The sequence below is a fragment of the Anarrhichthys ocellatus genome, unplaced genomic scaffold, assembly GCF_004355925.1.
Source record: "Anarrhichthys ocellatus isolate YVR2014 unplaced genomic scaffold, GSC_Weel_1.0 scaffold9, whole genome shotgun sequence".
NCBI lineage: Eukaryota > Metazoa > Chordata > Actinopteri > Perciformes > Anarhichadidae > Anarrhichthys > Anarrhichthys ocellatus.
This window is the reverse complement of record NW_022280039.1, coordinates 8,246,815-8,259,057: the sequence shown is the minus strand read 5'-3', so window position 1 is coordinate 8,259,057 and position 12,243 is coordinate 8,246,815. Positions and strand designations below refer to the sequence as shown.

Here is a 12,243-nt window from a genome sequence, read left to right as displayed (position 1 = left end):
CGGTGGAACTTGTAGATGTGATTCATCTTGTCACACAGGACAGCATGGTGACTAATATGGGAATTGTCTTGTCCTGCTGGAGCATCAGCTACAGTGTAACGGCTGTCTGTGTGCGCTGCAGGGGACGAGAGGGCGTTGTGTCTGGTGGAGATTAAGAGAGTGAAGCAGTCTCTGGCTCAGTCCCACCTGCCCAGCCAGTCTGAACTGGCTCCCTATATCTTCGAGACGGTGAAGGGCTGCCATCTGTTTGCTGCAGGGAGAGTAGGTCTTCATCTCCTCTTTGAAACTTGAGATAAAGCTTCCTGACTTTAAAGCGCTTTCTTTTTTGTGTTGGTGGAAAAATGCGACTTTAGAAACTGAGATCTGCCTTCTGTTTACAGATAGACAACGGACCTTGTATATGTGCTGCTATGCCCAACAAGATAACCATTCTGCGCTACAACGACAATCTCAACAAATACTGCATTCGTAAGGTGAGTATGACCCGTTTGTTCCCTTTGTTCACAACACATCACATCCTAACATACAGTGGCAGAAAACACAATACTGGAACAGCAACCAACACAATAAAAAGAAGGGTGTAATCAGGTTAAGAAAAACTGCCTGAGTTTTGAGAATTAGAATAAAAGGTGAAATGTTACCCCAAAACAGAAGGGGTCATTCCCAGCTACCTACTGTGTGTTCCCCAGTTCTACATTTAGTCTCACCCAGGGTCCTATATTCACATGTTCCTATGTTCCAAGGGTCCTATGTTCCCCAGCTATACAGCACATAACTGGAACCTGAAAAAGATGTTCCCCAGTTCTGCATATGTGCTCTCCCAGGGTCCTATGTTCCCAGGGTCCTATGTTCCCCAGCTCCATACAGCACATAATTGGAACCTGTAAGACATTTTTCCAAGGTCTGTATTGGCTTAATATGACAATGGCTGTTGTGGGACCTCGTACAAAGTAAGATAGCATAGAGTTGAATATTGGGCCCTGGGAAAATGAGTCCCTCACAACATAAAACCGCCACATTTACCTTGCTGTTGAAAATGTCATCAAAAATAGGGTAAAATCTCACCAACAGAGAACATCGTTTTTTAATAGTATGGCATGCAGCAATAAAACATTCGGGGTAGTTTTGTACAACATACCCAACATAAGGAGGAGTGTTAATATGTGTTAACAGAATATTAAACTGGGGAACATAGGACCCTTGGAACATAGATACGCTCCCAATCAGAAGAGCGGCAGATCATTTGCATGTTCTTCTTAGTTAAACGTGTCAGGATCACATTCATTTATTCCTATGTTAATAAATAGAGAATAAAAAGTACTAAATAGTGGAGACCGTGTGTCATGATACAGGTTTATAAATAGCCCAAAGTGTTGTTGGTCACTCATGTCTCCATTCTTCATCTCACAGGAGATTGAAACTCTGGAGCCCTGCAGCTGCATCCATCTGACCAGCTACAGCATCATCATCGGCACCAACAAGTTCTACGAGATTGAGATGAAGCAGTTTGTGCTCGATGGTGAGGACGACACAAGTAGAATATCACCAAAAAATCCCAAACTTTTCTGTTATTTCTTGCAGGAACGTGACACAGACCTTGATCAGATTATGTGGAAGCTATTGCTTTATTTTATGATTTACCTGCTTATATAAAACACCTTCAAACTGTTTGCTTCACTTGCATTCAGAGATATTTTGGTTGTCACTAAATATCTCTGAATGCAAGTTTCTCCTACTTACCTGTTGACCTACTGGTGTGCAAAAGTTTGCTCTTTTTATGATTTACCTGCTTGAAAAACATAATACAATAATATAATATAATTAGGTACCAGACAATCACAGGATACACTTTAAGAATCATTTGACTTAATATGTCAATAAGCCGTATCATTTCAACATAGTGTTTTGATCCACCGCAGAGTTCCTGGACAAGAACGACGTGTCTCTCGCCTCAGCAGTGTTTGCAGCCTCGTCCCACAGTTTCCCCATCGCCATTATGCAGGTGGCCAGCAGCATGCAGAAGGAGGAATACCTGCTGTGTTTTCACGGTGTGTTTGAATGCACAACTACTCCACACACATTAATAGTTTCTTACCTATACTAAAAATGCAAGTCATAAAATCTTACTTTGCAAAGGAGGGTGACCCTTATCTTTCGGATTTCTTTTAATGGCCACTGTCAGTGACACTGTACTGTCTTGAGTTTTGACACATCAGCACAGAGGAGTGTATCGTAAGCTTTATGTATGTGACAGAGTTTGGAGTGTTTGTGGACACGTACGGACGAAGAAGCCGCACTGAGGACATTAAGTGGAGTCGACTGCCTCTGTCCTTTGGTAAATACATTTGTTAACTTCTACTGCTTTTTGATCAATCAGCAATCAGCAATATGGCATCACATTGTTATATTTGTTTTCCCCTGGTGCAGCCTACAGAGAGCCCTACCTGTTTCTCACCTACTTCAACTCATTGGACGTCATTGAGGTTCAGGGACATGCTTCTCTTGGGTGAGACGGACTTGGCTTCCTCGGCCTAAATTTGACAAAGTTAAGATTTTGGGTGTGAGCTGTATTTCTCACATCACTGTCTATACTTCCAGTCCTACAGTGTTGGCTCACCTGGACATCCCCAACCCACGCTACCTTGGCCCAGCCATCTCCTCTGGGGCCATTTACCTGGCCTCCTCCTACCAGAACAAACTGCGGGTCATCTGCTGTAAGGGAAGTCTGATCAGAGAAACTGGAGAGCTGCAGAGGACCGGCTCCAGCAGAGGGTCAGCTCCCTTCCTTAGTTTGAGCAACAAATAAACACAACCAAAGAGAGAGACAATATGTATGTGTGTGGGTGGATTAAAAACACTTAAACACCTACAAAACACTAACAAAAACATGTTACCTCAAAACACTTTGCAGTTCAAATTCACAGGTAGAAAACACTATTGTTTTTATTGGATAGGCCAACAGTGCCATCTGCTGTGTACATATCAAATCTTCTTGTTTCTTACCGACAGCTGGTTTTCCCCAATAACATTGTCAAACACTCTTGCGAGATGCTGCTCTTTGCTTTGTTTCTACAGCAGTCCCAGTAAGCGAGGCCCACCCACCTACACTGAGCACATCACCAAGCGTTTGACCTCGGGCCCTGGTAGCCATGACGGCCTGCATCGGGAGCCCAGCACTCCACATCGGTACCGGGAGGGCCGCACCGAGTTCAGACGGGACAAGTCTCCCGCCCGACCGCTGGACAGGGAAAAGTCGCCGGGCAGAGTGCTCGACAGTCGCAGGGAGAGGTCACCTGGGAGGTTCGGAGACAGCAGCCGACTTCATGCTGGATCTGTCCGAACACAGCTCGCCCCTGTTAACAAGGTAATGTAGGGGTGTCCTGGTGGCTACGCTGTAGAGCGTACAACTGAATATCCTTGGTGTGGTCATGTCCCTCTTTCATCCCTTGCTTCATGTCTCTCTCAACTATCAACTGCAGCAAATACCAATGTCCTGCAACACACAAAGGTTCCATTACTACACATGTGCATGCACTTATATGTGTTGTTATGGTAAACTTTGACTGACTTTTATATGAGATAGTATACTATGACTTTTTCATGTTTTTTTCCCATGCTATAATATAACTGATTTATGACTTTTTTTTTTTCATTCTATACGATGACTATTTTTTATGACTTTTTTCAACATAGTATATGTCTTTTTTATGAATTTCGTTGATATACTATGCTGTGACTTTTTCCTCAACATTTCTTTTTTTTTGACGGATTTATGACTTTTTTCATGACTTTATTCAACATACTATACTGACTTATTTAACCATTCTGTACTGACTTTTAACGATTTCTTTCTCCATACTATGCTTTTTAGATGTGCTATACTATGATGAATTCATGAATTATGTCGATATACTTTATGTACCATGACTTTTTTTGAAATACTATTCCATGTTTTTTTCGATTACTTTTTTAAAACTGTTATATTGACATGGCTCTATGAATTTGTTTTCTACACTGACTGATTCATGACTTTCTTCGACACAGTAAACATTTATTTACTTCAATCAACATACTATACCATGACTTTTTGACATTTTTTAGATATGCTTTACTATGATGAATTCATGAATTGTTAATGACAATTTTTGACAAACTATACTATGACCTTTTCTGACTTTTTGCATGCTAAACAATGACTTTATATTACTTTTTAAATGCTATGCCATGTTTTTTTTCAACATTCTATACTATGACGTTTTTTAAAAACTTAGATATGCCAACTATATTATGACTTTTCCTGACTTTTTTCCAAATACTATTTCACGTTTTTCTTGACATCTCATATGACTTTTTTAATAAATAAATAATATTTGTATATATTATACTGTGACAATAGTCCCCAACAAATGCACTAATTACTCCCGTTAGTCTTATCACAATTTGTTTACCTGTGAATGTTTTTTAAAACTAATCCCAAATGGGGGGAATCTTTATTTAGGTAAAAACACTCTGCTCTGATGTGAAACTATATAATTAAATTACAAAAACCTATAACTATGAATTGAATAGAACAAGAGGATGTAATATGAATATGCGAACTCGACTGTATTTGTATTTCAGTTAGACCTCGAGACATTTGTAGATATTCACACAGTACATCGATGTCATAATTTGAAAGTGTCAGAACTGAAAGTTGAACCTTTTGTCTTGCAGGTGTGGGATCAGTCATCGGTGTGAATCCAGTTCCACGCTGCTCCTGACTGGAGATTGAAGAGAAACTATGGGAAACTCTTGATCCACCCCTGAGTGCAAGCACACATACATGAACACAAACACACGTCACTCAGGCTGAATGTCGGCCCCATTGCCTGTACATAGTGCAGTCTCAGTTCCTCGTCCAATAGCCCATAAACCTGCACTGGGAGACGTCTCCTGCGACAATCCTCTTTTTCTGATGTGTGCTTTCATGGGAGAAATCCCACAGCAGATTTGGTGGCAGGGAACCTACGCTGATCTACAGATCCGAGATAATCTACTTTATGATATGTACTCAAAGTTGTAAATATTGCTGTCTGAGTTTTTATAGAGAAAGGGGAATAGTCGGCTGGTGAAGCCATGTCTATTTTTTTTAAAAATGAGTTTCTAAACACGTCGCAGGGAGATTAATGTCGTTGGTTACGAAATATATCAATATTTCATTAGAATCTGAAGTTCATGATGATAAAGAGGTCTGAGGAGGCAAGACTTTGCACATGAGATTGGATTTGAACAGGAGTTAAACGCTTGTTCTTGTTACATCTTCTTTCTTTGGATCAGCCTTTTTAATAATATCTAATTGCTTTGACAGTCGTCGTCCGGCCATACTTTGTGAAACAATTATTCAGCAATGTTCTGCTCCAAGTGTTCCTCGTGTTGTTTTGAGCAAACCTAAGATCAAGAAACGTGCAGCTCTGCCTCCGATGCCGGACGTCCTGCCGGCCGTCGCTGCCTCCGCTTGCTCCGAGTCCGCTGCTGCTGATTATGGTACAGATGTCCCGTTTCTGTGCAGTGATTTGAAGTCTAGTAATCGTCAGGGGTCGTCACTTTCTAGTATCGTTCCTTTAGAGCCGGTAGGACCACATCCGTCCGTCACAACAGTGAGCATGACTAACTTAAAGCAGCACTCGTCGCTTTTCGATCTGGATTCTCTCAGTTGTTCTTTTTCCGTTACGTATTCACTTGAATTTGCATTCAATAAGTAGACGTTGATGTTAGACAGTAACTTAAGATTTTCTTGATTTTTAGAGATGTATACTACTACATGCATTAAACATGATTGAAGTGTCTTCCTTCTTTGTGTGTGTTCAGCGTTAATCAGTGAGAGCAGATATCAGGTGCTGCTAGCAGACCACACAGTCGGTTTATCTAGTTTATTTTTCCTTTAATTCTACAACAATGTAATGCTCTTTAAAGCAAATCTGACAAAACAAAAATATTCAGACTGAACAAGGAGCACTTGTTGTTACAGGAAATCGCTATGTACAGCTACACACTCCTCTGACAGACATGAGAAGGTTCAAAGTGCTTATCAAACAGGAGGGGGGGGGGGGGTAATAAAACTGCTTGGCACCAGTCTCCACCAAAAGAGAGACACACACACACCAATGCTCGATGCATTCACACGTACACACTCGCGTGATTACCGGATGGCGCACGTCAGCGTGAGAAGAGAAATAAAACGCATGCAGACCAAGAGAGGAAAAGAAAGCACAGCAAGGGATCATACTGGTGACGTTATCCGATGACCTGTTCACCACGTGACCCTGACCCTCCCACGCACATACAACCACCAACCATGATGCTCGTCACAATACTGAAAAGCACAGCACACGTTCAGTTTCACCTTTATTTTGATGCACTCTGAGGCAGTGTTGTCTTAATGACGTGCAAAAAATAGCCTTTTTTCTATCTTTTTTAGAGAATTCACATTCATGGGTTGTTGAACAAGACAAGCTTGGTGCCCCACATGCCTGTGATGGTGGTGACGATACAGAGTAAGGAGTCATGCTGCCGCCTGCCGATGTGTTTACAGGGGAAGGGAAAAAGCTTTGGACTTCAAGGGACATTACGCATCTCATTATAGCCAAATTTAGTCTTTTGGTACCGTTTCAGTCTATATTTAAGAGATCATGAAGTGATGGCAAACGTTATCCGTCAACATTTACAACATAGACACTTGGAATAAATCATCCGTTAATAGGAGCACTGATCTAGAATAACAAGCCAGCTTCACATCAACATTATAATCGTTGGATGTTAAGTCTATATTCTGGTTGAAGATCAGTTAATCTAAATTTCTTCAGATATCAAAACACAGATCAGATTAGAGAGGCTGGTCTGCGTCGAACCAAAATTTGAATTTCCTGCACGTTTAATGCAGTAGTATGAGTGTTTGAACAGTTAATGCCACTCTTGTTGCTCATCACAAGTAAATATTACATTTACAAAAATAAGGGGCCAAACAAATTCCTATTTTCCGTTCTGTTTAAGAGACTGGGAGTCCAGCTTTTGATTTAAACACCACTTCCACAGGACAGTGAGAAAAACCACCTTTCAACATCAGCTCCACTGCACACTTCAATCATCTGCTGATTTAAATCCAACAGGAGATATGATCGGTGATATAAGCTCGAGTACGATTGAATAGTAACATGCTGTCATGAATCACAGTTATGCATTTCCTCCGATAATCAAAACTTTATCATCCCGAAGCACAAGTGGGCCGTTCTCTGCTGACCCGACAAGCTGATGAGGAGGAAGAAAGATGAAAAGATTGTCATTCTCAACAACAAGATGACGATTAAAATGAACGTCTGACTGTGTGCTGTACCTTTAATTCTCCAGCTGACTAAGGGGGACAAATAATAATTCAATGATAACAACAAAGGCCGTTCCCAATGATGTAGATGTGGAAAGTCACTCGGCAACTAGAAGCTCAGTGGGAATCTGTGTGTGCACAAAGTAGAGGTAGTGTTTGTAGATGACTTTGTATGGAGCAATGTGTGTGTGGGTGAGTTGAGGGGGGGCTTTTATTTTGGGTTTAGGCTGTTTGTTTTGGACTACCGTTCTCTCAGTGCATCGACTTCTCATTGGCTACCGACGCACTCGTTTCATTCTCAGTCTCAAACGTGATCGTCGGAGGTCACGTGACGCTCTGACTTAACCCCTTCTCCTCCTAATATGGAAATGGTTAGAGCCACGAGTCCTCCTGCCATTGGCTGATACAAAACAGAAATGACGTCGAGTGTCGCTGTAGCCTCGGATCAGAACCATCTCTCACTCCTCCTCTCAACACACACTGATTATCCTGTGGCATTTGAATTGTCTGGATTTCAAACAGCAACAAACCTTGAATAAATTAAATCAAAAATAACGATCGCATTTCAGAGGGAAAACCACTGCAGCATCAAAACAGGACACCCTGCGTCGCTATTAAAAAAAAAACACGTTATCTTCAACAGGTCGCAAAATATACTTTTTTTTCTGCAATTAATAACAAGAAAACAAAGAAATAAAAATAAAAAAAACTTTTTGGTGACTAATTAAGTGAGCCACTAATCAAGGATTCTATACATTTTTCTTAAACGCTATATAGGTATCTGAATATATTATTTTATTCATTTATTTTACAAAACAGAGTGTGTGTGTGTGTGTGTGTGTGTGTGTGTGTGTGTGTGTGTGTGTAAGGAGGTCATTGAATGGGTGTTAGGCAGAGCGGGTGTCTCGGTGAAGCTTCTCTAACATATTTCATGAGGGAGTTACAGACTTTTAAAAACAAGAGCCCTTTCTGTTGCCGCTGCTCTCCTCGATTTCTCAGCCAATCGCAGCGGAGATCACAAGTGAGGTCACAGTCTACGGCAGCCTCGAGAAAACAATTACATTAAATAAAAATGAGAATGCGTTTCCTTCGGAAATTTGAACATGGAAGTTAAATGTGTCAAATTCACAGCTGTACTAGTGATTTCCACTGAGAGACTGAAAAGTGACGCTCAGCTCCCAGTGCCTGCTGGGTAAAAACACTAAAAACCAGGGCTGTTGTGAGTGAAGGGCGTGATGGTATGGCCAACAGGAGAGATTGCTCCGCCGGTCAGTCTGCGTCTGACACACAGTGACGACGCCGCAACACATCAGCTTAGTAACAGTCTGTCAGCAGGAAGAGCCGAGCGGCCGTCAGCTGTTAAAGGGTCACATGTTTTTAACTAACTAGTCCTGTTTTAAGACTCACGTGGGTGATTCTGTTCAAAGATAATAAACTCTCCTCGCTGTGAACGAGATAAGTACTCAAAAGAAGTAAAGTACTTTGAGAGAATAAAAAAATCCTCAAAAAGCTTAACTTTGAGGATTCTAACGTCCTCTGGGCTGAATCTCAACACAGTAACACAAACACGCCAATATATATTTTCTTTCTTCTATTTCTTTCCAAATATGCAAGTTGAGATTCAGCCCAGAGCATTTTAAAGGGTCAGTTCACCAAAATTACTAGATTGTGGATGATCCAGTAATGAGTCCAATGAATTTTGTAAAGGAGCACTTCATCAATTCTTCACATAAAATCAGTTTACTTATCATGAGGCATACAGCTGACAAGTTGTATAATGTCTTCTGTGGCTCAGGAGGGTATTGATCAAGTCTAAAAAATATAAAATAATATAACCCTGATGACGTCATAGTGACGTCATCAGGGTAGGTAGGAAGGATCCAGTTTAAAGACACGACTGAGTTGCATTGTTGGACCCTGAACCACACTAGGGGACTAAAAGTCAAGATATATCGGAGGTTCAATACTAAATCGGTGGCGTACTGCTTCCGAAATTCTTCAGCACTGTGAGCCACAAACAACAATTAGTTATTTTATAATCGAATAGTCAAACTGCAGAAAACACCCTCTGGTTTCAGGTTCTCAAATGTAAAGAAATGAAACTTTATATATTTGTTATATAATTGAATATCTTTTAGTTTTGGACCGTTAGTCGGACAAAACAAGCAGTGTGGCCTCTTAGACAATATAATGGTCATATTTCACTATATTCTGATATATTACAGAAAGAAAATATGAATTGATTAACTGGTAAAATGATCTGATGACTTATTAACAATTGAAAACAACAGGAGCAGCTCCACTGTCTCCGTGTGGCAGCAGAAATCTCAGAAATGAGATCCCAAAACGAACTGAAATGAGATGTGCGTCACGGTTGGATACCACGAGAGCTAAGTGAGGTAACATAGTGTTGCAATTTGGGTGAACTGACCCTTAAAGCGTTGCCTAAACAACATCTGTGAAATATCAGCTATCCAGACATTTCTAAAGCTGAGGGACCGTCTCTGGAGATGTTCCATGTGGCTACTGATCCTACGTCCTCCAAAGTAAAGAGTCCAAGCTTTGAGATGATGGTGCGTAAGAGTCCGACGAGCTGCTAAATGATTCAACAGACCAAAGTCCTCCGAGAGACTTCAGCAAACACAGTGAGACCACCTCCTCTGCCTGCCTGGTCCAAGGCACCAGCATGTCCATTCTCACTCCTCAGAGTGGCGTCCCGTCACTGCCACAAACCATCTGTGTGGCAAATGTGTGCATTACACTCACACACACACACACACACACACACACACACACACACTCACACACCTCCTCCTGTGCACACCCACTTTTCAGAGCGCTCAGCATCTCACCAACACGTCATTCAGCTCCTCCGCCGCATCATCTGTATATACACATTAAATTCCATCTCTGCGGCGCACGCGCACACACACACACACACACACACACGCACACGCACACGCACACGCACACGCGCACACACACAAAGTACATGGGACATTCTGTGTAGCTCCTGTGCGCTTCTTCTTCAGCGGTGCGCCGGTGCCGGCGGCCGGCTGCTCATCCTGTCCCGCTGCTCTGAAGCTCAGTTGGAGCTGGCTGTGATGGGTTTCTCCAGGTCCAGGTCCAGGGGAGCCGGGCACAGCTTGAGGCTGCCGTAGCAGGTCTTGCAGACGCGGCTGGGCTCGAACAGCTGCTGGCTTGGCACTGGGATCTTCTGGTCGCAACAGCTGGCACAGAACACGTTACCGCAGTTCCTGCAGGGAAGCACAGACAAGTCACTGCCTCTCCACACCTACAGTTACCTCGAGTCTCCTCTGCATACGAGCCGCTATCTTTGCACTCGGCCCCGTTCTTCATGCATGGAAAACAGAGTTAGCTTGATTTGATTGTCAAACATGTGATACAAGTCTAGATTTATTATGAATTCAACGCTGTTTTAAGGTTTATCTGGAGCTCAAACCTGAGGCAGGCTCATTGATAGTTAGGATGAGGATGGGCACCGTTGTTTTTAACAAATGTTTAACACGAGTAAAAAAAGTGAATGTGGTAAGGACTATTTTCGATAGATAGATAGATAGATTTATTTGGAGCACTTGTAAGTATTTACATCAGCAGGATGGTGGACAGTATGTGAGAGTAGAGTGTCAAATGTTACCCAGTGCAACACATTGATGTGTTTTCAATAGTTTTGGCCAATGGAATAAGACATACTGCTGATATACTGGTGGGATCAGTCCAGTGCTGGTTGTGGTCTTTTCATGGGATTTGACAGACTAATCCTTTAACTACTGAGCAGCTGCGGTGCCATTTCAGCAGCCTATCATGAGAACGATCATGTGATCCGCATTCCGCTCTGATCATGCTGTCTATATTTCAAAATAAGAGCGCATCACTATTCAACACGGATCCAAGGACCAAGTTAGCTGAATGAGAATTAACGGGATTATTTAAGCCACATTTAACGAACAAATGGGTCTCCCGTAAACAAACGAAACACAATCTTTTTGTTGTTGCTGCTGGGTCTGATCACAGTCCGATCACTTTGGATGCATGATAAAACAGGTGGAAGGAAGAAATGATCCTCATCCTGTTTTCAGCTCCACTCTGCGGTGATGCCGCACTACGTGCCGGGTTAGCAGAGGCGCTCCGAAACTCAGTGGTGCTAGCTTGATAATTCAGCCCATTAAAAAACACGTTAAGATCACTAGACAGGAAGGCAGGTCACACTGGAGGCTTCAGATAGCCATGCTCAGATTAGGATGTAAGGCCATGCTCACACACTGACACACACAGCCGCCCCTTCTATCTGCCTGAACTCACCCCGAGCAAAAAGTTATAATTAAAGAAAAAGATCGAATTCACTCGGAGTCTCCGGTCTTTTACACCACCGAGTGGACCGAGTGGTCTCCAGTACCATGCAGAGCTGCTGAGCGGTGAGATGCAGACGGCTGGTTTCGGGGCAGCATGCTGCCATGTTGTGGTGGTGGGGGTGGGGGGTAGGTGGGGGGGCAGGATGCGGATGTGGTGCTATGGCAGGAGGAGTGTTGAGGTTGAGGAAGTCCACAGTTTTTTGATTTTTTAGATTGGAATGTTTTTTTTCAGGTGGAATAACAATCAGCCCCTCGACCAATCACAGCCCTCCCTCCCACTGACAGCACCTTGCTCACACACAGCCAATTTAAAAATCGCTGAATGTAAACACATTGGTTCAGCAGGACGCACAAGTCAATACATCTCAGACAAGAAGAGAGATTTCCCTGAAGATTTTTTGACAACTACGACAGAATGAGAGGGAAACCAGATGCAACAGGTGAGGAGGGGGAGGAGCAGCAGGGATGGGGGGAGGGGGGGGGGGGGGGGGGGGGGGGGGGGGGGGGGGGGGG

General features: G+C 42.7%; 2 protein-coding genes across 10 annotated transcripts in view; one reads left to right on the top strand and one right to left on the bottom strand.

Moving 5' to 3' along the window:
- citb (citron rho-interacting serine/threonine kinase b) overlaps positions 1 to 5,825 on the top strand; it is a 37,336-nt gene extending 31,511 nt beyond the window's left edge. For all 7 annotated transcript variants that reach the window (XM_031848883.1, XM_031848881.1, XM_031848882.1 and 4 more), the window contains 9 exons: positions 122 to 261; positions 381 to 473; positions 1,411 to 1,519; positions 1,920 to 2,048; positions 2,255 to 2,335; positions 2,428 to 2,506; positions 2,599 to 2,772; positions 3,076 to 3,364; positions 4,714 to 5,825. In XM_031848883.1, coding sequence (XP_031704743.1) covers positions 122 to 261; positions 381 to 473; positions 1,411 to 1,519; positions 1,920 to 2,048; positions 2,255 to 2,335; positions 2,428 to 2,506; positions 2,599 to 2,772; positions 3,076 to 3,364; positions 4,714 to 4,737 — 1,118 coding nt within the window. In that variant the 3' untranslated portion in view covers positions 4,738 to 5,825. The remainder of the gene's footprint in view (positions 1 to 121; positions 262 to 380; positions 474 to 1,410; positions 1,520 to 1,919; positions 2,049 to 2,254; positions 2,336 to 2,427; positions 2,507 to 2,598; positions 2,773 to 3,075; positions 3,365 to 4,713) is intronic.
- A 546-nt stretch (positions 5,826 to 6,371) lies between these two features.
- The window catches only part of mtmr3 (myotubularin related protein 3), a 24,852-nt gene continuing 18,980 nt past the window's right edge, over positions 6,372 to 12,243 (bottom strand). For 2 of the 3 annotated variants that reach the window (XM_031848885.1, XM_031848886.1), the window contains one exon: positions 6,372 to 10,614. In XM_031848885.1, the coding sequence (XP_031704745.1) occupies positions 10,443 to 10,614 (172 nt within the window). In that variant the 3' untranslated portion in view covers positions 6,372 to 10,442. The remainder of the gene's footprint in view (positions 10,615 to 12,243) is intronic. The other variant, XM_031848887.1, reaches the window with a different exon arrangement.